Below are 26263 nucleotides of genomic sequence, written 5' to 3' on the forward strand. Positions count from 1 at the left end.
AGTCAACTTCACTTTCAAGATATTTTATTTTAATCGTGTGCATGTGTTCATGTGTGTGTGTGTGTGTGTGCGCGCGCGCGCGCGCGTGCGCGTGCGCTCATGAGCATAGAGGACCACAGAGATCCACTGGAGCTGGAGTCACATGTGGTTGTGAGGACCCTGCCATGAGTACTGGGACTGAGCTAGGGTCTTCTGTAAGATCGGTACGTGATCCTAACTGTGAGCCATCTCTAACCCCTCTACCCCACTGTGTAGTTCTGTCAATTCCATCTCCCTGCTCACTGAGTAGATAAGCTTTCTGAAGAATGGAAATAACCACACCAGGCAAAGTTTATCTTTAGAGAGGCTTATTCTCACCATTTTCCTTCTCTTCTCTCTTTTATTTATAGAAAAAAGCATACTCATCTCTCAGAATACTTGTATTTATAAATTTAACCATTTTGTGGGACACTTCTGATATTAATAATTTTTAGTTCAGTGTTTATCGTCCTTTTGCTGTCTGCCTTACATAGTTTCTGTGTGAACCAAAACCACATTTATGAAATAAAATACAGCAAGGGTAATGTTCTCATTTACCCCCATGCCAGTGTAATGGATAATCCCTGGGTAGTAGTTCTCACATAGACCACTTCTCAGAACGATACTAGTTGTCTTGGATTTTAGTCATTATCCTTCCCTCATATAAAAACAAAAAGGCATTCTATATCAGTTTATCCCAAAGGTATTCTCGTGGTGAAAATGAAGCAGAGATACATGAATTTCAATTGCCAGTGTACACTGACTCGTAATGTTTATATTTCAGGCCAGTTGCTCCGGTTGAAAATGTTTCGTGAAGACCATGGATCGTGGATGACGATGTTCTTCAGCACCATTCTGTTTCTTTTCCTCTTCTCTCACATATACAACACGGTTCTGCTGATGGATGGGAACATGGGGTGAGTCACTGCCTGCTCCCCTTGTGCTGTGCTCAGGGGTGGACGTGAAGTTCTCAGAATTCACCCAGCGCTTTCAGGTGTTCAAACATGTCACTTTGCAGACACTGTGCCCTCATTGGGGATAATCTGTGTTTGTCTTACTTAAGACATTTAGAATCTTTCTTTCTTTCTTTTTTTTTTTTTTGGAAGATGGGGTGTTTTTACGACACTGAGGCTTGTTCCTTATTTTTAAAAAACTTTTTTTGTGGTATAGTTTTAAGGCAGACATCAATTTTATTATAGTGGGAGAGAACATGAAATTCAGGAAATGTAATGGGTGTGGCAGGGCTGTGATGGGGTCCAGGTTTGCAGTTCAGTGCTCCACAATGCCTACCTACCTCAGTAAAGATCTTTGATAACTTTTTTTTTTTTTTGACATGGTCCAGATGTGTAGTCCAGGCTGGTTTTAAAGTCATGATCCATGTCTGGTGTGATAGCATAGAAACAACCAACCAACCAACCAAACAAACAAACATAAACAAACAACACCTCTTTCTGACAGTTTCAACAGAGAGAAACTGGGTCCTGTTTGGACTCCCTGGATCAAATGCAGATAGAGCACCACCCTTAGCAGATCACAGCAGCAGGCAGATTTGCTGATCACCTCTTTGTAGAGTTTATTCCAACTTCCTTCAGCTCTTCGGTTGCAGAGAAAAGCCCAGAGGCCAGTCTTTCAACCCAGTGTCCTCTAGCCTTGCTTCCAGTTGAGTTTTAGAGGCAGAACATTGGATACTGCTCCATCTTACAGTCTTAAGAAGTAGCTGGGTACCAACAACAAGCCATTTATGTATTGAGCACTGAGATAAGTGCTAGGGAAGGTGTCTGTCCTCCTCACCTCCTAGGGCCTCTCCCTCAAGGTTACAGGCTAGCTCAAACCTCCACCCATTTCTGTTGGGTGAGGTGGTTTGGATGCGATATACAGACTTTAGCCACCACTGTTGAGTGCTGAGAATAAAGCCCATTTAATTTCTCACAGCTTCTCACTGTGAAGGGGCTGACTAGTGATGGAAAAGCAGATGTTTCACAAGGATTATACTTTACAGGAGCAAAATCCCTGAATGGTTTTAGATCAAATATTCAGGCCTTAGAACACCATTAAATGTGATGTCATGATTATTTTTGTACCCAAATAATAACAGTGACAGTGGGTTTATTTTTGATGATGGGGTTATAGGTTACCACCTGGTTTCCTCAGAATACTCCTCGACTCTGGTCCCGGGATAACAGTGCATAGTGACAGCCTGGAATTACCTAAGGCAACCAGAGAGAGGGCTTCCTGTACGACTCTGCACTCTCAAAGCACTGGATGGAGCCTGATATGATAGCACAGGCCTATAATTCCAAGCATCTGGGAGCCTGAGGCAGGAGGACTGTTTATTTTTATATGGAGCTGATAAGGCCCGTGTTAAAGTTTTAAGTGAAGATAGAGAGATTTAAAAATAGTAAACTGAATGCAGTAACATGTAATCCCATGCACAGAGTAAAACACTCAGCAGCTAAATCAAAATAATCCTAAAGAGGGTTCACAGCTGCTGAGAACTTAGGATCAGGCGTGAGGCCTCCCAGTTCTAAACCTCACACTGGCCCTGTGCAACAGGGCCTTTTGTTGTTATTAATCCCACCTATCAAGAATAAAACCTCTACCACAATTCAAAGCCAAATCTGAAGCAAGCTTTAATTAAATACTGGCCAGGAGGATGGACTCTGGCCAGGTCCATCTCTAGGTTTCCAGAAGATGGCCCTTAATCAGGCCTTATAGCAGCTTAAGTATTTCCCATCAGGTCCATTCAGAGGCATGCATACATCCTGATGTACCTCCAACCTACATCCAATCAGGGTAAACAAACATCCTGATGTATTTCCTGCCTGAGAACCTCCTGCTCACATGTGATCAAGCACATCCAGTGTAGTTGGGTCAAACAAACTTGTTGAGGGCAGTGAAAACATGTGGTCTGTTGTCTCCATAAACAATAGTCTCCTCCGTTTCAGGAACTCTCTCTCTTTGAGCAAGATGCTTGCCGATCAGAGACATGTTTGTTTCATGGATCTCTTAGGCATAGTAGTTAAACGTTGGCTCTCAAAATTGTCTCCATTTTATGGATCAAGAAACTGAGGATTGCCCAAAGTTGCATTCTAGTTAACTCCCTATTCAAAACAATATAGAGAGGTTGACCTATTAAGTAGTGACTTCTAAGGGCCCACACAAGTCCCCCTAGACTGACCCAGTGACTAAGTTCACTACATCCCTGTTAGTCTTCTCTGTACTTTCAAGCTGACTTTGATAATGAAAAGAAATAGGAGGTATGTGTAGTCGCTAAGTGAATGGTTTACAGTTTATATGTAGTATCTTACCTAAACTTGTGGTTCCCTTTTATTCTCAGATTGAATGCATTATTAGAGATTATGGAATATTTGAACTCTGGTGTGATCCTTGAACTCTCCAGTGATCCGTCCCACATTTGCTAGGAAAGAACCTTCTCCTGAAAAATGTCAATTGAAAAAAAAAAATACACAGCAAGAGACAAATTGCTTAAAACATCAAATGGCCATTTCCAAAGGGTGCACTGCCAGCGTTTATCCTGTGCGCCGTGTGGCTGAGCGAGGACTTCAAAGCCTGTTTGTAAATCTGGTGGACAAATCAGTTCCTAGAGAAAAGGGCTTTGCGTGCTTCCGGGGTTCTCTGGGAGGCACGGGTATGTGAGGTATTGATTCATCCTGTCGGGCAGGAAGTGATGTGGGGGCATGTGGACATCACAGGAGACTGGCTTATGCCGGAGGATTGCTGCTAGTAGAGAAATCAGGCTTCTTCACACCAAATCCTTGAACTCCCCAGTGATCTGTCTCACATTTGCTAGGAAAGAACCTTCTCCTGAAAATGTCATGTAGCTGGAGGGCTTCTCTCCAGGTTCCCCAAGCCCCGCAGTCCCACAATCCAGTTACAAAATAGTCACTCAGACGCTTATATCACTTATAAACTGTATGGCCGTGGCAGGCTTCCCGCCAACTGCTCTTTCATCTCAAACTAACCCATTTCTATAAATCCATACCCTGCCACGTGGCTGGTGGCTTACCGGCATCCTCACAGGCTGCCTCTCCTCGCGGTGGCTGTAGTGTCTCTCCCCTCAGCCTTCTGCTTCCCAGAATTCTCCTCTCTCCTTGTCCCACCTACTTCCTGCCTCGTCACTGGCCACCAGTGTTTTATTTATATAGAACAATATCCACAGCACTTGCCCTTTTTTTTTTTTTAAAAAGGAAGGTTTTATCTTTAACATGGTAAAATTATATATAACAAAACAATTACCGAGGAAGAATTATAGTTACAATATTAAAGAAGATGTCCTATCTATCTTATATTTGTGAGTTTAAGGTTTTATATCTAACTTATATTTTATCATAACTGAGGAAATTACAACTATCTAGTTTTCAACCACATCAAAGACCTGAGAAGGAACATAATGGTCCCTGAGAAATGGTAGATGGATGCAAGCAACTTTCGGGAATCTTGCAAGAGTAGACCAAGACAGCTGGCAGCCTGGACAGTCACCTAATGTTTCTCAGCATTGTTGGTGCATTCAAATTGGCTACAGGCCTAGAGTATCTGACAGACCATTTTCAGAAGCAGGATTTCTGAAAGACCATCTTACCCTGTCTTGGCAGAGTACAGTGGTCGCTTTCCTTGTGTCCCGCTTGTCCAGAAAGGAGAGCATTGCATTTGTACTGTCAGCCATCAAGGCAAGGGCAGTTCTTTGCCCAGTAGGCCATTTTGTGCCAAAAAGACAAACTTCCAAATGGAAATGTCTTAGAAGCCCAACATTCTCTCGGGATCAATTGGTGGAGCCAGGAGCAATTGTGTCTCACATTAACAGAATTTTAAGTTATTTAAATGCCATATTCTCTAGGTCTATGAAGTGTTTGAAGATTACCTATCTATCTGAAATATATCTATGTATACCTAGAAAACTTAACTAACATGGCTACAGATATGATTATCATAGATGACTAATTATTAATCTATTTTTTAATTATCCATTACAATTTTAAATGAGTTACATAAACATAATACCTCAAACAAGAATAGAAATATATATATACACAGTATAACAATATTAATTTCAAGTTTGTATCAATAAACTAAAATCCATACCAATGTAAAACATTTTAAACATAAACTAAAATCTATACCAATGTAAAACATTTTAAACAAGTTGTTCTTTAAAAGTAGGTTAATTAATCTATCCTTTTATCTTATCATCTCTATATCCTCCTATATATCTATATTATATCCCCTTTTGTTTTTTAGAAAGAGATCACATTTATAATCAATCTGTTTTAAATAAAAATATTGGTTTTCTCTGTCCCACACCAGAGGGCTCTTGTGATTTGGGACACAAGAATTGCCTAACCATTTTTTTTTTTAAAGCAATATGTCTGGGTTTAGTGGGGGAGTGAGCCAATTCCACCTCTAAAGCCAGCTTGGTATATTTGGGAATTTGGGCGTAGCATCTCTTACTACTTCCTGCTGGAGGGGGGCGCTGTATCTTATGGGGATGCAAAGAAAATTTTAGACCTATGGGGTAGTCCGTGAGGCTGTATTGTTTGAACCAGTTGCCTTGAAACCGCTCTGGATGCTGGATCATCTGGGCCATGGTGTCATCGGAGACCTTTCAGGGGGTCTTGGCTGTTGAAACCTGATGTATCTTAATCTGGAACAAATCCATAGCCTCTGGCTTTCTGTGGAAACAAAAGCAGAACCTCTTTTCCAAAGCAACATATCCTTAAATCCAAATTTTGAAGTCAAGGTACCTTTAAAATATACATTTTGGCATAACTCAACAGCTTTTGTAATCAAATGTTTTTCTTTAGTTACAAATATCAAAGACAACATAATCCAGATTCTCTGTGTGGTAGCCATCGTTACGTGGCTTATTTTTTATATTACCTTGAGCCTTGAGCCTATTGCTTTAAACTGTACCATTCTAAGACTGAAACTGCGCTGTGGCTGCTGGCTCCGCCCACTTTAGCTGCCCAACATGGCAGTGGTACATTTTTCGCCAGCTCTGGGAGTCATCAAGTCTCAGAAATATTGGGTCTAAGCTTTTATCAAAGCAGCGTGTAGCCCAGAAACCTTTTTTTTTTTTTTTTTTTTTTTTTTTTTTTACTAGTAAAGACTAAATCTACCACACAGCTTAATGTGCCGCTGGCAGACGCCTCATTTCCGCCATACTGCCGGTCAAACGCACACGCCAGGAACCCGCCAGTGTTCAAACCCGCGTTTTGCGCCGTCTAGCTGCTCATATGAGACAAGAAGCAGGAACCTGGTTTTGGCTCTGTTTAGAATTAGTTATTAAATATTCTCAGGTTTAAGGTGGAAGCTCTAGCCGTTGGGCGCCATTTGTAGCTGGAGGGCTTCTCTCCAGGTTCCCCAAGCCCCGCAGTCCCACAATCCAGTTACAAAATAGTCACTCAGACGCTTATATCACTTATAAACTGTATGGCCGTGGCAGGCTTCCCGCCAACTGCTCTTTCATCTCAAACTAACCCATTTCTATAAATCCATACCCTGCCACGTGGCTGGTGGCTTACCGGCATCCTCACAGGCTGCCTCTCCTCGCGGTGGCTGTAGTGTCTCTCCCCTCATGTCACATGAAAAAAATACACAGCACGGACAGTTTGCATGGCGGTTCCAGTCTGCCCTGGCTTAGGGATGCTTCTAGTAATGTTGGCCTAGACCCATGCCCAGAGTTTTTTCTGAACCCAAGAAACCTAGCGTGGCCACTAGACCTGTGTTCATATGTTTTGGGACTTTCTAGACTGAAGGCTTCGAGACTAGAGTATGTGTTGAACATCGGTATAGGGTTTCAGAAATAAAAAAAGGAGGGGGTAGTTCTAGCTTGGTCTGCTTTTAAAAATCCCCAATTTAGAACTGAGTATAGGGCTGGAGAGATGGCTCAGAGGTTAAGAGCACCGACTGCTCTTCCAGAGGTCCTGAGTTCAATTCGCAGCAACCACACCTCACAGCCATCTGTAATGAGATCTGGTGCCCTCTTCTGGCCCGCAGGCAAATATGCAGGCAGAATGCTGTGTACATAATAAATAAATAAATCTTAAAAAAAAATTAGAACTGAGTATAAATTGAGTATAAGCTGAGGCCCACGAATCCTGAGTACAGAGAACAAGCTCTGGCCAGAACTTGCTGGATCAGAGGTAAATTGCCCAGCTCCTGTTTTTGCCCAGTTGAATTCCTGAAGCAGACATCGATTCCTAAGGTTTTAGGTGTCTTTGGGGGAATGAACTGAGGTGCAGGGAGAAAGACAAAAGGCAAAGGAGCTTCATGGACTGAAAGAGCAGAGATTCCGACTGTCACATTTCCTAGCATGGTGGGGAGACATCTCCATGCACTATTCTCGTTCTGCTCTCTACACCTCACCGTGCCCAAATCCTGCCTGTCATGGCTTCTCCTGTCCTTCAAGTCATTTTTTTTTTTTTGCACCAAAATGAGTTAAAGATAATCTGAGTTCCCTTTATGTGCATGCTGGAGGTTGTAGGTAACGTTCCTAGGCAGCATTTTGCCTTAAGCATTTTATAAGCAGTTTCTTTCTCTACAATGGGGGTGGACCCAGTAATCTCTCCTGCTGTACAAATCATAGGACTATTGGAAATACAACGCGGCTGGATGGATTGTTAAAATGCGTTGCTAAGCTTATCTTGAAATAGGACAAAGCATGAGGAGGACCTGAATACCAGGCAGCGACTTAGGGACTTGAGGTTTCAGCCTCTGGCAGAGACCAGAATTGAGGATTTGGGCTTTGTGCTGACTAGTTTTATGTAAACTTGACCCGGGCTACAGGCATCAGAGAGGAAGGAGTGTTAATGCCGCTGATCAAGAATAAGACCACTGCCATGATTTAAAGCCAAATTTGAAGCAAGTTGTAATTAAATACTGGTCAGGTAGATGGGCTCTGGCCAGGTCCATACCCAGGGTCCCGGTAAATGAGCCTGAGTCACGGTTTGTCGCAGCTTAAGAAGGAAAATCCATAATTGCATCTTCCATCAAGTCCAATCAGGGGCAAGCATACATCCTGATGTACCTCCAGCCTGTATCCAGTCAGGGGCAAATGTACATCCTGATGCATTTCCAGCCTGTTATCCTCCTACCCACTTGTGATCAAGAACATCCAGTGCAGATGGGTCTAACAAACTTGTTTGGGGGAGTGAAAACATGTGGCTTGTTGTCCTACATAAACAATAGCCTCCAGAATTGTGGCAACTATCTGTCCTTTAGCAAGAAGCTTGTATCTTTGTTTTATGGATCTCTTAGGCATAGTAATTAAAACTTAAAATGTAACTTGGCTTTCACAGGAACCTCAGTTGAGAAAATGCTTCTGTAAGATAGGTTGTAGGCAAGCCTGTGGGGTGTTTTCTTAATTAGCAATTGATGGGGAAGGGCCCAGCCCACTGTGAGTAGTGCCATCCCTGGGCTGGTGGTCCTGGGTCCTACAAGGAAGCAGGCTGAGCAAGCTATGGGGAGCAAGCCAGTAAGTGGCACCCCTCCATGGCCTCTGCATCAGCTCCTGCCTCCAGGTTGCTGTCCGGCTTGAGTTCCTGCCTTGACTGGCTTCAATAATGAACTGTGACATGGAAGAGTAAGTGAAACAAACCCTTCCTCAAGTTGCTTTTGGTCATGATGTTTCATCACAGCAATAGAAATCTGAGCTGAGGCTGGCTGGAGATGAGAAATCAGAAGTCCTCTAGGTAGAAGATTCTGCCCTGTGCAACAGAGAAAGAATGAACCGACACACTCGAGAGCAGGCACAGCCAGGCAGCTGTGAAGTATGTCCAACCTAAACTGTGCTTTGTGGGACCGAGTTCTCCCAGAGCACTCATAGGCACAGATGCAGTCTTGAGGTCTGAATGCAGCTTCTTGAGGAGTCTGAGTGCATGTCACAACCCTGGATATTTTCTCCGACCAATTTCAGACTCTTACTTCCCTGGAGTCCCCCAGGAACTTGTGTACTTCCCAGTTTATGTGCAAAGCAGTTTGATTTCCTCCTGCCTCAACTTCCGTCAACTTACCTGAACAGTCAATGAAAAAGGAGCCACGCACTCATTTGCACCACAAAGAGTGTGGTAGCCACAGTTGAGAGTTTGTAGCCACAGTGTAACAGCTGAAGAGTAATGCATTGTTTATACATAGGATAAACCCCCCAGAAAGGAAAACCTAGGACCAGAACTGGAAGCCATTTTCTTCCACAGTGCTGGGGCCGACTTCGTCAAAAATAACTAGTTGAACCTTCCAATTGCGGCTGTGTTTCCCGAGGGCTCTTAAAACCTATCTGTTTAGGGTTGGGGTTAGAGTTCAGAACTCTTTTATTTGGGAGGAATGAGGAGAGATGTGCTCCGAAGTCCAGGCTGACATCTTACTGATTAGAAAATGAAGTATGTCACAAAAGGCTGGAAGCATGCTTAGTGTTTGGCTACTTCAAGCACCTTTTAAAAGTATCTTTCTGATGAACATTTTAGTAGCAGGATTTTATACCGAAAATAGCCACTGGAGGGCAGCAAAAGACACGTTTTCAGTGCTGAATGTTGCAAGGCAGAAGGGTTTTTCTCGCAAGAAGAGAGCATGAACCTGGGAGGGAAGCAAGGCGACCGTGACCAAAGTGCACGATCCACCCAAGTGGCAATATTAGCACCAGACTCAGTATTTCCCGCAATCCAACAGTTACAAAGCAACCAAACAAACCAGACAGAGAAATCTGCCCCTTTCCAAATATCTGAATTGTGATGTTGACATTTTTTTTTTGTCTGTCTTATTGTTAGGGAAGATTTCTTAATTAAAATTATTTAAATTAAAATATGATGACACCACTTTCCCCTCCCTCCCCTCCTTCCGACCCCTTCTATGCTGCCTGCTCCCCAGTCCTCAAATTGATTGTCAAATGATTGTCTGTGCATACAATAATTTATACACGCAACCTGCAGGGTCTGTTCAGTGTTGCTTGTGTGTATATGATTTCAGGGCCGAGGACTTGGTATTGGATAACCAGTTGGGGTGCTCATTTCTGGGAGAGGCTAATTCTCTCTCTCTCTCTCTCTCTCTCTCTCTCTCTCTCTCTCTCTCTCTCTCTCTCTCTCAACATTCCTTAATTTCCTTTCGTTCACAGTCTAGGGCATGGGATCCAGTGAGGTTTCCCCTCCTGGGTTAGAATGTCTAGTGATATTGTCATTGTTCAGGTCTTGTTTAGGCAGTCACATTGTTGAGTATCTATGGGTGCTGTTGATTTTTTTCTTACTCCTTGTCTCTTTGGGGGCCGGCCACCCAGCTCCCAAATAAATCACACACAGAGGCTTATTCTTAATAATAAACGTCTAGTCTTAGTTTGGCTTGTTTCTTGCCAACTTTTCTTAACTTTAAATTAACCCGTCTATCTTTTGCCTCTGGTCTTTCCCTTTTCTATTCCTGTATACCTTTCTTTGTTTTTTATTCTGTGGCTTGCAGTATAGCTGGGTGGCTGGCCCCTGGAGTCCCCCTCCTTCTCTGGCTCCTTCTTTCTTCTTCTCTCCTCCCAGATTTCTCCTATATATTCTCTCTACCTGCCAGCCCCACCTATCTTTTCTCCTGTCTCGCTATTGGCTGTTCAGCTCTTTATTAGACCATCAGGTGTTTTACACAGGCAAAGTAACACAGCTTCACAGAGTTAAACAAATGCAACATAAACAAAAGTAACACACCTTAAAATAATATTCTGCTACAGATGGTGCAGCTTCTCTGTCACTTCTAGGAGTGACAGTCTTACAGCAGATTTCCTGGTCTGGTTTTACAATCTTTCCACCCTTCATCCCAAACGTTGTATTTAATTATGTTTGTGTGCATGTCTTCAGGTGAGTACACTACAGGTACTCAAAGAGGCCGGGGTGTTAGTTCCCAGGAGCTGGAGTTGCACTGAAACTGCCTGACTATGAGTGTCAGAAACTGAACCCAGGCACCCTGTAAAAGCCTTGTGGGACCTTCCCTGAGCCATCTGCCCAGCCCCTAGGGAACTTTTTGATGAAAGGTAGATAGCAAACTCTATAGCATGTACTTTGTGTGATGTGCTTGGCCTCCTTGTGATCCAGGACAGGCTCATATGACAGTATCTATAGATCCATATGTGCAAACATGCTCACATGTTTATAGACCTATTGCAGCATTAAAAAGCAAATACAGTGCTTACCAGTAACGAAACTAGGCATTCATGTTCATTAAATACCCTCTGTGAGTGGGAATGCTTTTCTGAACAGTGCATTCTTTAGCGAAGGCTGCAAAGTTGATGTTTCCAGAGTTGATCACAAAGAAAATCTTCAGGGTTTATTTGTTTGTTTGTTTGTTTTTTGCTTTTCCAGGTAATATATATATATAGGATTAAATATAGCATAGAGAAGAGCTGAAGGACAAGAAGACAGTGGTGCAGGCAGTTTTGAAAGTATTTGCATGTGAGGTCTTGTGGTGGTATTCTAATTGTACTGAAATGTGATTTTGATTGTATGTTAATAAAGTTGCCCGGGGGTCAGAGCTATTAGTGCCATAGCAAGAGCCAGGCGGTGGTGGCACACGCCTTTAATCCAAGCACTTGGTAGAAGAGCTAGGTAGATCTCTGTGTGTTCAGGGATACAGCCAGCATTGGAGACATATGCCTTTAAGACCTGGGGGGCTGTACTTACAGGCAGTGATGAGGCAGTCACGTGTTTGGGTTTACAACCAATGAGAAGGCAGAACAAAAAGACTATAAAAAGACATACACACAGGAAGTAGCTCTCTTTCGGGAAGCTAGGACCACCGCAGGAGGAGGGTGAGATTTTAGCTCTGAGCTCTGACCTCTCAGCTTTCTCTTTTACATTGGTTCTGTGTTTCTTATTTAATAAGACGGTTGGTTACATCTACAAGGTCTAGCAAAAGGAAACAAGCGGTGGGCGTAATGGAAGTGGGATATTCCTCACCCCTCCCTTGCTGCCTTCCTGAGTGGCTCTCGTGAGGAACTACGGGGAGACCTAGTCTGAGCGTGGTGAAGGATATGACCAGAGCAGCTGGACTAGGGTGGGTGGGAAAAGGAAGCATTTGATGTGTTTTTTTTTTTTTTTTTTTCAAGACAGGGTTTCTCTGTGTAGCTTTGCGCCTTTCCTGGAACTCGCTTTGTAGCCCAGGCTGGCCTCAAACTCACAGGAATCCGCCTGGCTCTGCCTCCCAAGTGCTGGGATTAAAGGCGTGCGCCACCTACGGAAGCATTTGAAATGGACACCTCTGAGGCCTCAGACTGGTGTCGCTGTGTGGAGAGAGGCAGCCCAAACACGCAAGATGAATGGGTGAGAGGAGCAGGCCCGGATGCCGGGTGAGACGGTCCACGGTCTCATGCTTCTTAGGTCCTAAGCACACTGGACCTGCCTCGGCCCCGAGACTCTCCTGTTTCTTTATTCTCGGAGAATGCCCGGTGCTCTGTCCACGAGCACGTCCCACGTCCCACCAGGAAAGACTGATCCACGGCTTCAGCTTCTCCCTGCAGAGGTGGAGGTGTCAGCCATTGCTTTCCCCAAGGCCGAGTCATCCTTTAATGGGGAAAAAATTCAGGGAGAACTTCCACTTTAGGCAGAACTTGCTTTTCTAAGTTTATTCCTTAGAAAATCTCAAAAGGGGATGTGTGTGTGTGTGTGTGTGTGTGTGTGTGTGTGTGTGTGTGTGTGTGTGTAGAGGTGGCTCGGTTGTTAGACACAGTTGTTTCTCTTGCTGAGGACCTGGGTGTGAGTCCCAGCATCTCCATGTTGATTTAGCCATCTGTAACTCAAGTTCCGGGGGATGCAATTTCCTTTTATGGCCTCTGTGGGCACCAGGGACACATGTGGTGCACATACATACATGCAGGCAGAGCACACACACACACACACACACACACACACACACACACACACACACACTAAATATACCTGAAAATCTCAAAAGTATTTTGAAATTCCTTACTTGAATTCTTTTCTCTTTTTTCTTCTATTTGATATTTTTGTGTCTATGTGTCTATGTGTACATGGTTCTCTATGAGCATGTGTGTAGGCCCACATGTGTGCACATATGGAGGCTGGAAGTCAATGCTGGCTGTCTTCCTCATTCACTCTCCACTTTATTTTTTGGGACAAGGTTTCTCACGGAGCCCCAAACTCACCAATTCCTCTAGGGTGGCTGGCAGGCAAGGCTCTGTCTCCATCTCCTGGGTTCTGAGGTTGCAGACATGTGCCCCTGTGCCGTAGCTTTTTGTGAGAGTGCTGGGAATCTGAACTTGGGTTCTCAGACTTGTGCGTTAAGCACTGAGTGGTGGAACCATCCACTCAGCCTCCTCTTTGCTGTTTTAAAAAAATAAGTTTAAGCAACAGGTAATCATCCTGTAAGCTTATGGCGTACAGAGTGATATCTGATACATCCGGTCACCACTAATCTAGAAGTAGGCCAGGAGCCAGGTCTACATTTTCACTTTCAAGCACAGTGATTTTTATTTGTTGCTCTTGAGTGGAAAATTGGTTGGCCAGCTACCAGCATATACTGGAAGCTTCCTTCTGAGGAAGAAATATGTTTGTTTGTCTTTAATACTGCTAAATCTATTTTGGAAAATGGTAAGGAAAAATTAAATGACCTTTATGAACATTTAGCTTTTTGTATGATTAGTAGTGATAGACTTAAGCACAAAACTATTGATTTGAGTTGTGATAAATTAAGGAAAAAGCCCTGACAATTTCCCAAAGTACTTAATAGAGCACTGTGTTTAGGATAAGTAGAGGTGGAGGCTGAGCCTGCCTGGGAAGCTTCACTGGGCAGCTGATGCATGGCTGACTGCAAATTCTGCTGGAGTGGTGCTTTAAATAATCTGTTGGCTCCATTCTTAATTAGGCTAAATACTGACTGGCTCATACGATTAATTCACAATAATAGCACCATTAATTACCAAGGCTGGGAGTAAGGGCTAAAGCTGGTTGTTGAGAATGGGCGGGTGAGAAATGAATCGAAGGGCTCAGTCTGGTCAGTAGGGTTGATATTGTGGGGCACAGACAAAGAGAGAGGGGAGGGAGGAGAGAGGAAGAGAGGGGGAGGGAGGGCAGGGGAGAGAGGGTACAGAGGGGAAGAGAGGAGAAGGGGAGCGGCAGAGGGGACTGTCGAGTATGAAGTATATATGATAGGAGAAATCCACACTAGTGTGGTTTGCTGCTGTTGGTAGCTTTGGTTTTTCCATCCCTTGATTTTGACGGTTCAAACGTCAACAGTGCAGGATAATGAGGTATTCCTATGCCCAGCCAGTGTTGTCTTAATCGATGGGTTCTTAGAAAATTATTGAGAAACACAGTCAAAGCTGTGTCCTTGTGACTCTCCAGAGTCCACACTGGCTTGACGGGGAGTGACAAGCATTCCGTGATCACTGTCCACAGCTGCTGACTCCAACCTCCCTAAAGATAGGGTTCAAGAGGGCCTGGCACTCCATATGTAGCCAAGACTGGTTTTGAACTCATAGGAATCCTCCTGTCTCAAGTTCCCAAGTGCTGAGATTATGTATGTGAGCCACCATGCCTGGGCATCATTAAATATTCTGTCAGTTTATTTCAGGAGAAAAGCTCTGACCCAGGAATTGGAATTATCGGGGTGATGGCCACATGTTAGCTAATTCCTGGTGTAATAATGTGGGAGATTTACAGTGGAATATTTGTACCCACCCTAGAGTGTTGTGGCCAATAAGCCACGTGTGCAGACCAGCTGCTCTAGTGTCCCCTCATAAGGCAACTGATAAGGATTGATAAGGGTTATTTTTTATTGTGCTAGCAGAAAAGATGTAAGTTGCTTTCTCAGCCTGCTGGCTCTCAGGAAGTGTTAGTTTCTGTAAATTAATCATGGCAAAAAGAACATTGGTCAATATGATAACATGGCCTCACTCACACATTCATCTCCCTTAGTGCAGGGGCTCAAACCCAGGCCCATAAGCAGATTAGCTAAGTGGACTGCACTGTCCAGGACTGAAAAGATTACATTTATTGCAAATTACTATTATTATCAGGAAGGTAAAAGTGCCCAATTGAGCACCTGGCATCTATAGGTCTCATCGAGGAGGAACTTAGGTGTCTTGTGTGACCTACACTGATGTATACGTAGTCATAAGCACAGCTGACTTACGGTCACACAGCTCTGCCTGGACTGTGGCTGGAGCTGGTATCTATGAATAGGCACAAGCTGCTCTTTTCTGTCCATGAAAACAAACAAATGCAGCATTTCACTAGGGTTTTAAAAAGAAAATTATGAATAGAGTAAGCTGCTGAGTGATTGCTTGGTAATTTTGATATTTTGAAAAGAGAAGGAAAATTTGATGGACTTATGGATGGGATCATGTAAATGAATTGTGTAACAGACTCTGTGTGTGTGTGTGTGTGTGTGTGTGTGTGTGTGTGTGTGTGTGTGTGTGTTATCTACAGTCCATATGATAATGAGTGTCTTTACATTCCATCTCAATTCCTGCTTCCTGGTGATGAACAGAGAGGAAATGATTACTTTCACTCATGGAAAGTTGATGTATATTTTATAGCCAAAGGCTCAAGACTTACCAAAATTATACAGTCTAATTTAACAAATTAATGAGACAGCCCCGTACCATCTGAGAACATGACATTTCTGTGACAAGTTAACACATTTGCACTCTATTAACCCCACAGTAATTCTCGGGGGATTGATGAGAAATAAGAAATAGTTTTATTAACACACTATTTCATTATTTATATCTTTTCTTGCTAAGGTTACAGCAATTGTAGTCAAATCATATACATCATTCTTGCTGTGGAGCTGGGATGGCCACCCTCCTCCACTGGGGCACCTCCGCCTTGGTGAACTGTGGTGTGCATTCTGTTTGCCTCAAGGACAGAATCACACTAGCTTCTCCCTATTCAGCCTCCTTCCAGCTATCGTGAGGGCACCCTGATGCTCCCTTTTTAATTTTTTTTCTGGAGAAGCAAGTGTGCCTAACATAATTGAATGTTAGTGTTAAAAGACACAAAGCAAAAGGACTTGTCTGGTTTTTGCAGCATTGAAATTCTTTAGAAATAGGATACTAAAAAAGCTGATTTAAACAACACGTTAAACAACATTCTCTCCTAGGTTTTAAAAGCTCACTTGTTTAGGTCATTAACGATAAAACTCAATAAAATAAAAGTTAGATGAGAAGACTGGTGTATGTTTTGTAGTGTTCCTATTTTTCATTCTGTCTCCCGAATAGACACATTTTAGAGTAGGCTAGTGGTTCCCAGCTCTGTTGCAAAGCACAGACCATTCAGTATCCTCTGCAGTAAGAGCAAAGATGTGTTTACGATGTAAAATGCTTATGTTCTGTAAGCAAAGTGTTAATAGGTTTGAACGCTTCTTTTTTATTGTTTTTTCTTTTTTAGACACTTTAGCATGAATTGACATCAAATTCATCAAATTCATGTTAATCGTCTTGCCCCCACTCGGGTGCTAGTGAGAGTCATCATGCCTAGCTTGATTGTTTCTTGATTACCCACATGCTATTCTCTCTCTCTCTCTCTCTCTCTCTCTCTCTCTCTCTCTCTCTCTCTCTCTCTCTCTCTCTCTCTCTCTGTGTGTGTGCAGTGTGCATATGTCTGTATTCATACATGTCTGAATGTGTGTGTGTGTTTGTGGCATGTATGTTTGTATGGTATGTGTGTATGGTGTGTGTGTGTGTGAGTGTGTGTGTGTGTGTGTGTGTGTGTGTGTGTGTAAGCGAGAGGTTTACCCTGGGTACCTACAGTGGTTCTTCACCATTTTTTTGAGACAGGATCTCTCACTGAACCTGGAACTCACTGGTCTGGAAAGATTAGTTGGCCAGTGAGTCTTAGATATCCTCCTGAGTTCTCCTTCCCAGACTGGGATTACAGTGCATTCCACCATGTCCAGTCAGGGATCCAAACTCAGGTCCTGGAGTCTTTCTGGTAGATACTTTCTGAACCATTTCCTCAAATCTCCATATGCTAGTTTGTATAGATGTATATCTCACTCTTAAATATTACAAAACATATTATGATAATATATATTGTTTAATAATATCCCTCATCTAATAATCTGATAACCTATATCTAATACTTTAATTATTACAGTTGATAACCCACATTTAATAATGAGTATCCATATATTTGTAACATGTGTGGTCAGGTGATTTTAATGGTTAATTTTCATTGTCATGTTGATAAGATCCAAGCTAAATACAGACAGTGTTACTCCACAGGCTGAGCTTTTAGAAGAAATACCAAGGAAAAAAAATGATCTGAGCACCATTGTTCATTGCTCTGTGCTTCCTAACAGTGGCCTCAATGTGAGTGCCTGCCTCATAGTCCCACCACCATCCTTCTCCTGGGATGGTGGACTGTATCTTCTGGAACTGTGCACCAAAAGAAACTCATCCCTTCTTACATTGCTTTTGTTCCAATAACAAACATATAGTTAATGCAGTGATCAAAACTGTTTACTGATAAAAGCATCCGATTTGTATTCGAGAGGTTGATGTGCAAACTTCACTCAAAATGAATCACCGATGCTAAAGAAGAGGGAGTGGAGGAAGATGCTCTCTGCACTTAGCGAGACATCACAACCGAACACACAGATGCCACTGTAAGGTGATTGGCGTTTCATGGGGTGGGAGGCGGGTCTTAAGGACTGGTAGAGCTGTTGGACTCATTGAATGAGTGTGGCTCAGCAGAAAAGGGATGGCTAGGAGACTCCACCTTCTGAAACAGTTTCAGTGTCTGGAAAGGTAGCTTTTCTATTTCACTGTATCATCGGAAAGAATCCTTTTATGGTAAGCTTTTGAAAATTCAAAGACCTGAACTAGTGAGGAGGCTGGATTCGTGGACCTGTTTGGTGACTGGTTCCCAAGATTTCCATCATTCCACAGGCCCTTTGAGTTCTTCAGATCTTGAAATCTGTCTGCTGGAGCCTTTCTCCTTATTCTTCCCAGATGGAGTGAGAGCTGATCCCTCAGGGCCTGACCTCACTAGTTTAAAAAACATGGATTTTGAGTATACCCACTTTGCACATGAATCACTAGTTACAGTGTAAAGATGGAGGGCACCCCTGCCCCTCCCCATCAATCCACTGTGTGTCCAGGGTTGTCAGGAAGTAGGGCACAGAACTGTTTTGTAATACCAGACCATGAGTGATGATGGGTCAAAAAGATAGGACAAAACTGTGTGTTAAGTGTTCTGGGTCAAGGCTGTAGTTATAGTCTAAATGTCTGGGTCACTCAGTAATGAAGAAGATGCTGGCAAGTTATGCATTTTCAAGAGATGAATGAACCTTCTCATCCTTCTCTTTCAAGCCTCCTAAATTTTATACATAATATGAAGTAATTTATGAACCACAAATTAAAAGCCATTGAAATGTCTCAGAAGTAAAATAATAAATAGGAGACTGCAAAAATATACTTTAAAATAAGGTGCATCAGTCAGGATATGTTAGATTGTACCCCAATAACAAACAGCTCCAAAAATTTCATGGCTCATAGCAACCATGCATTTTCATTGTAAGTCAGTTAAAGTCACCCCCACCCACACCCCCCCAACACATACACTTCATTCTCCTGTAAGATCTAGACTGAAACTATAGCTGTCATATTGTCATATGAAACATTGCCAGTTGCTCTTAGGGATCTCAGAGAAGTAATTAAATATTTATCCTTGAAGTGAAATTCAGCACTTAACTCATGACTCCAATTAGAATGATTTGGTCCGTCAGAGTACATAGGGGCTTAGGGGCAATCATAGCAGGGGCCTGAGGTGGGAAGATCCAGAATCACTTCAGGGGCAGGTCCACAGCCAGCAATTGTACACTTTCTAATACCCTACCTCTCTCAATATAAAAAGTGCCTTTAACCTCCACCTTCCAACACAGAGTGTCTGCCTTCATGGAGGAAATGGATAGGCAGATTAGGCTAAAATCCTCACACCCATGGTTTGACATAAATTCATGAATGCATTTCATATCAAAAATAAATTTTATTCATCTGCATATGGTGATAACATCAGATGTCCATGTAAGACAATTAAATGTGCCACAACTGATCAGCAGAGAAGTCTGTTCCATAGAAGTAAAGTATGTGACTAGTGTGGCTGGCTCAGGGCTCTGCAGCTACTATACCTTCTGATTTGGTGAATGCTTTCATTCTGATTGATGATTTCTTGCTATGTTTGTTCTACAGACCTTGAATATCATGCTTGGTTAGTAGATATAGATGAGCCGAGTTAGTAGTTCAAGAAACCCCTTATACAGTGGTCCTTGTAAACAAATGATGAAATCCATGTCATATATCAGAAAAATTACAGCATGCCTTTCTTCCTTAAAATGAAGTGAGTCATGAACAGGGGAATTGGATCAATTAGAATAAAAATCCAACTGAGGCTGCACATAGGCCTGCTGTCTGGTTACCTTGGCAACTCAGCTCTCTTCCTGTGCCTACTGATGGTTCCGTGTGAGTCAGGAAATAATTGGAGACAGAGAAACAAGTGTGCCAGTCAACTCCTACTGCTGGGAAAGTTGGGGAGGCATCTGTTAAAAGCAAAGGGTGACATCATAAAGGGAAGAATGTGAACTTAACAAAAGAAAAAAAAGGTGTAATGTCATTTAAACAATACCGTCCCTGAAGCCTAGTTTTTATAGTACCCTAAGGTGATAGGAAAACTGCTAAGGGAGGAAAGAAATCCATAGTTCTATCTAGCTATCCATACAGAAGGAAGGACATGAGCTGGTGTGTCCGAGTCTCTTTTAAGTTATATGGTCAGTAGGAGAGAGATGAGGAGGAAAGGCAATAACTTTGGGAGGCAACTATATAATTTTCAGCAAAAAAGTTGCAATAGAGACCATTAGAGCAAGATTACTCTCAGATGAAAATAACGATTTTAAGGAATAATTAATAACATAATAGTAAGAGTGTGTTAACAGACACACACACACACACACACACACACACACACACACACTGCCACTCTATGTGTCATAAACACCACATGAAACCTCAGAAATGTCCTCAGTGATTGGCAGAAGAATCATAGGTTAAGAATTAACAGACCCATTTCATGGCCCTTTCTGGGCCTCTCAGTTTATGAAAATAAAATCAATTCCATTTTGCTTAAGACAAACATGTCTGGACCTGCTTTTCACCTCAGCTCTCCATAAAAGTAGACCCTCAAGTGATTCGATGGTGCAGTTTTACACTCGTATATTTTATGACGATTTTCTAGTTAGAAGGAGATACCTAATACACTGTCTTTTAAAAACTTTTTATTCATTTAGTTTTTTGAGAACCAGCTTTATTTTGTAGCTCTGGCTGGCCTAGAACTCACTATGTAGACTAGGCTGGCGGTGAACTCCCAGACATATGCCTGTCTCTGCCTCCCAGTGTTGGGGTTAAAGGTCTGCACTGTGACACCCAGCCCCTAATACACTGTCTTAAAATATGGGGTTCTGTGTTGGGAAGATTTGAAGAAAGACACACACATCCAAAATGGTTGGAGAATTTCTGCACAAATTGGGCAGGTTAATTCTCAACTCCTGCACTGATACGCTTTTCTGTCTGATGTCCTCTTATATTATCTTCTATGATGGGATGGCAGGAGGCTTCAGAACTTTTCTACAGCTGTACATGGATAATGGGCAGAGACTCAGTCCCAGGCTCAGAGGCCCAAAGTTTCACAGTGTGCGCCGGGGAGAAGCACGATGACTGACCTTTCCACTGAGAATTTTCCAGGAAGTTTCTGTCTTAGTTGAGGTTTCCATTGCTGTGATGAAATACCATGGCCAAAAAGCAAGTTGGGGAGGAAAGGGTTTATTCGGTTCATGCTTCTACGTCACTGTTCATCATCAAAGGCGTCAGGACAGCTACTCACACAGGGCAGGGACCTGGAGGCAGGAGCTGATGCAGAGGCCATGGAGGGGGGTTTCTTACTGGATTTCTCCCCAAGGCTTGCTCAGCTTGCTTTCTGATAGAACCTAGAACCACCAGCGCATGGATGGCACCACCCACAATGGGCTGTGCCCTCCCCTATGAATTACTGATTAAGAAAATGCCCTATGGTCTTTCCTACAGCCAGATCTTATGGAGACTTTTTTCTTAATTGAAGTTCCCTCATCTTGGATGACTTTAGCTTGTGTCAAGCTGCCATAAAACTAGCCATGACAGTTTCCTAAAGAAGTCACATGCAGAGAACTTGTTAGTGACTTCCTATCACTTCCAAAGTTAACTGGAATAGCACTTCAGCTATACCAGTATGACCTTTATTCTGGTGTTAGAGACCTGCCTGATGATGGGAATACTTCCCAAGTGGAGCTTGGGCTCCGGGGAGAACATCTCACATGGTTTGCAGCAGGAGCAAACACTAGAAAAAAGGAGTCAGGCAGATGGCTGTTGTTTTCAGGTTCTACTTGTAACAAAGGAAAAAGTGATTGACAGGCAACCTTATGGAGGCCCACAAAGGTTTCCCAGTGACATCTGAGCTTGCTTCACCCAGCAGGACTGCATTAGCGGATTGCTTGACCATGTGTGTGGTTACCAGGTGATTGGAAGGGTCTGTACTTGGCTCTGCTGGGGGAGGTCTTTTGCTCCCTCCTTGGTACCCCTTGACATTCCTATAAACAGCCCCTTAGGAAGAGACAGAAGGGGCTGGTGGGTAATGAGCCAGGCCCTCCCAAGGCTATCCTATGTTTCTTTTTTCTCTATCCTTCTATCTAATATCTCTTATCCCTCTCTCAAGAGTACCTTGTCATAAAATGTGGGGGCTGGTCACTCAGCTGGGCTCCCATACAACCTGTTAATTTTTTATAGCTATGCAATTTAGATTGGCTGTTTTAAATCTGTTTGTCTTGGATTGGTTATGAAACCTGAATATTCAGTTTGAAAAATGGCTGAAGAAAGGTGAAGTCGAACTGATGCCCCCACTCTGCCGACACTGGGGTAAGTAATTTACCTTTGCAGACTGCTCTTTTTCAATCCGCTCTTTAGCTCAATACAATATCTTAGAGTCATTAGGTGATAGGGGCCGTATACCAGTTTAATTTAGAAATGATGTTGTAATGCTGTTTCAGTTAGGCATGAGAAAGCGTCTGTATTGAAAGCCATTTCCACACTTGGCAGTTTTTACTGCAGCCTGTCCATGAACAAATAATTCTTCCTAAAATCACTTAATACTTCCTCGTGAGCTTTGTGCGACACACAGATTTTATATGTATATCCTTTTAGTGGGAAATGAGTTTGAATTTTACTTAGGGATGTAAGAATTATATTGCAAGCGGAAATATAAAAGGATATAATAAAACCTTCTCACTGGTAATGTCACAGCATTGCTAATCAAAGAAAGTACAGCAGAGCCATAGAATTATCATTTTTTTCCTTTGTAGAATGAAGTAGAGAATGACCTTTAGTTGCTGTCAAGTAAATACAGGAGCAAAGTATTCTTTGTGAGAGATTCTGTCACCGTGCACTGCGCATTTATCATCTCTTTGGAGATTAATTCAAATTATGACCCAACCCATACATGGAAGCCCTTGGGGGCTTACCTTATACTTCTTCCATTCTGAGATGTAGCAGGTGTTCCCTGCTCCTTTTCACTTACCCTGAGTCCTGCCATCATCCTGGACATAGACAGAATCCAGGTGCTCTCCCCAGAGCCTCTTTCTTAACTTGGCCACTGGTGGCTTCTCCAGCCCTAGACTTTGTCCATATCACACAAGGATCAGTGCTGTGTTCCAGTTACAAGACAGAGCCATTCACACGTAGGAAGTATGGCGCTATCTGGAGATGGGGAGAAGTCGGAGTTTACTGTTTGGTGGGCATAAAGCTTTACATGTGAAAGATGATTCAGTTCTAGAGGTTTTGTATGATATCACTATAATCAACTATGTGTAATTAAATTTTAATTAAGTAAAGGGGACTTTTGTTAAATATACTTGCAATAAAAATAAATTTTATCAACATATGAAGAGGGTGGCAGTATGGTTCAATGACAGAGCACTTACTCAGCATGTATGAAGCACTGAATTTGGTCCCCAGCACCGTAGACATACATACACTCAAAGAGTATCATAGGCAGAGGTGGCAGTATGGATAATGGTAACACAGAATGGACATCTTACCTGAACTTAAACTGTTCCTCCCGAAGGCAATTATATCTAAGCAGGTATCTAACTAATGAATGCCAACTTCCAGGGCATTGGCAGTCAAAAATCAGTAAAGAGGGAGAGGATGGGGGCTCGGAGACTCAGAAATGAGAATGAGGATACCCTACTCACAGAACTAAGAGAAGTTCATTGAGGGCTGTGGAGATGGCTCAGGGGGCAAGAGCACTTGCTTTGTAAGAGTGAGGACCTGAGCTCGAATTCCCAGTGCCCACATAGAAAAGATGGACATGGTGAGGAGGTAGAGACAGTGGGTCCCGAGAGTTCACTGACCAGCCACATCTGCCACAAAGTTCATTGGGTAATATTGTCTTTGGGCAAAAGTAACATAAAGGCAGAATAATGAGATAAAACGAGGCTACATGATTTAGATGGGAAGGACACGGACTTTATTATAATGGAAAGCAAAGTTCATTGCAGAGTTGGAAGCAGGGAATCTATGTGTTTTTAAAAGTACCACCACTATATGAAGACTACACATGAGATAGGAAGGGCCACTGGCTGCTTCTCCAGCCCTAGTCTGTATGACTTTGCTCATGTCACACAAGGACCAGTGTGTGGAAGGAAGGATGGTAGGAGCAGTAGACACACCTTTAAGAGATACTGAACAGAATGATCAGTGATCCTTCGTGAACTGCATGCATGCAATACAGGTGGACAGAAAGAATGAATTGCCTTTAAGTGTCTATCCTGCATGCTGTTCAGAGACATGAAACAGTGATGGCTGGCAGGCTCAGGGTGGGAGGAGAGGAATGAGTACATTTTTGGATTATGGACACTGAATATTGTTGAGATACTCAAGTACGTATTCCCAGTGGTTACTACATTTTCACCTGGAAGCAAAATCAGGGCCAGAAGCCTCTTGTTAGAACCAGGGGCATGAAGATAATCAATGGTAAGATGGCGAATGGATGGAGTAGACAGGAAGATTGAAGACCTGCTCCCGAGGGTCTGAAGACAATGAAGACACAGTACCCTGAGAGGGGAGAATAAGGAGAGTAGGAGACTGTTCACAATTAGCAAACAAAACACGGGCCTTCTCCAGGTCCTTCCAACCCTCCTTGTCTTTCTGGGTTTGGTAAGAGCCATCTCAGGGGGTATAGGTGGATTTCCACTGCAGCTTGGACCTGCTTTTTCCTGATAACTGAAGGCACCTTTTCCATATCTGTTGGACATTTTCTTGACTTCTTAGAAACATCTATCTAAAACATCTATTTAAAAGCCCATTGTGGTTCCTTTCTCATTTTTGAGTTCTTTGATTTTTGCCATGGAGTTGAAGGATTTTTTAAAACTGTATTTTGGATTGCAACCCTCTACCAGATAGATGGTCTACAGATTGCCCCTCCATTTGGCGGGCTGCTTTCTGATGCCGCTGTCCTTTAGTCCTTTATGGTGCAGAGGGGATCTTGGCTTGGGGCAGCCCTACTTATCTACTACTATATTTGCTGTGTGTGTCTGTTGTCATGCCCAAGGACTACGGTAGCGTTCCTTCTATTCTTTCTTCTAGGAGTTTCAGGTCTCAAGTTTCTGCCCTTCTGTCTGTTTTATTTTTGTGCATTATGTAAGATAAGATTCCAGCTGTAAGCATTTGTTGAAGAGACTCCTTTCTTCATGTTGTCTCTCAGCATCCTCACTGAAGGTCTGTTGAACAAATATGTGCTGTTTTCCACCCTCTTTATTTTCTTGCATCAGTTATGTGTTGATTGTTCTGTTAGGGCCGTGTTGTTTTAATGACTGTGGCTTTGTAAGATGCTTTGAAATCTGGAGATGTTGTGACTCTAGATTTATGCTTTCTTTATGTCTCTGTCTGTCTGTCTGTCTGTCTGTCTGTCTGTCTGTCTGTATCTGTGTGACTCTGTCTCCCTCTATGTATATCTCTGCCCTCCTTTCATCTAATTCAGAGTTCTTTGTAGTCCTGTGTGAATTTAAGATGTTTTCCTATTTTTGTGGCACTGGAATTCTGGCAGGGAGGTCATTGATTCTCTAGATCCTTTGTGCAGTAGGGACATTGAAACAATATTGACTTTCCTGTTAGACAAATGTGGAAATTGTTAATGTGTTAGCTAGTTCAAACTACTGTCATTCTTTTCAGTAGCTCTGAGGTGTCCAGTTGATAACAAGTTCCATAGCTGCTCCAAGCAGCTAAGACAGCAGGCAGTACTCTCAGAAGAGGTGGCATTTGAGATCATGACCCATCCTTTTGTTTTGTTGAAGTCACACAGGACTGTGCTCTGCGAATGGAGACTGGCAGGAGGGCTTCTCTGATATTCCTATAGGGTGTGATTGTTCCAGCATTCATCTTGAGTGCAGGAACTTCGTGTGTGTGTGTGTGTGTGTGTGTGTGTGTGTGTGTGTGTATGTGTATGTGTATGTATGTGCACATGTGCATATGTGTATATGTGCACATGTACATACAACACACATAAATTATATATATATGAAATATATATGTATACAGCATGCAATATATAAACATATTTATTTATATATAAACCATATACATACATATGTAATTTAGCTCCCTAATGGTTATATAGAATGTGTCACTGTAACCAGATGTGATGCTCATCATTTGTTCCTCAAAAACCGCTTTCCATCTACAGCAACTGAGAACACAGGGCTTCACAGTGTGCTTCAGTGTGAACAGCATCTCCAGCTTGGGCTCTTGAGTAAATCTCTTCAGACTGGTGTGAAGTGAGTGACAGGTGTAGGAAACAGATGTGTGGTCGTTAAACACAGTGATTCCTAGTGTGTTGCTGTCACAGCCTTGTTTGGCTTCTGCTGATGGGTGCAGGGAGGGCTGTGTCTATTTTCTTCTCTTCAGTTCTGAAGAAAACATCACCTAATACAGTGTACATAATACATAGTAAGTGCTCAATGGGTATTTTATTTATTTATTTGTTCTTTCAATACAATTTGTTTGCTTGTTTGTTTGTTTTTGTGAGTTTGTATGTATCCTTGGTTATCCTGGAACTAGTTCTATAGATCAGGCTGGCCTTGAACTCACAGAGATCCACCTGTCTCTGCCTCCTGAGTGCTGGGATTAAAGGTGTGAGCCACCACCACCCAGCTGAAAATTTATTAA

General features: G+C 42.7%; 1 protein-coding gene across 1 annotated transcript in view; it reads left to right on the forward strand.

Moving 5' to 3' along the window:
- The window catches only part of Tmem117 (transmembrane protein 117), a 446256-nt gene that overhangs the window by 79842 nt on the left and 340151 nt on the right, over positions 1–26263 (forward strand). Inside the window, exon 3 of the mRNA XM_076556662.1 lies at positions 803–935. Within this exon, the coding sequence (XP_076412777.1) occupies positions 803–935 (133 nt within the window). The remainder of the gene's footprint in view (positions 1–802; positions 936–26263) is intronic.

This window comes from Peromyscus maniculatus, chromosome 20 (assembly GCF_049852395.1).
Source record: "Peromyscus maniculatus bairdii isolate BWxNUB_F1_BW_parent chromosome 20, HU_Pman_BW_mat_3.1, whole genome shotgun sequence".
Taxonomy (NCBI): domain Eukaryota; kingdom Metazoa; phylum Chordata; class Mammalia; order Rodentia; family Cricetidae; genus Peromyscus; species Peromyscus maniculatus.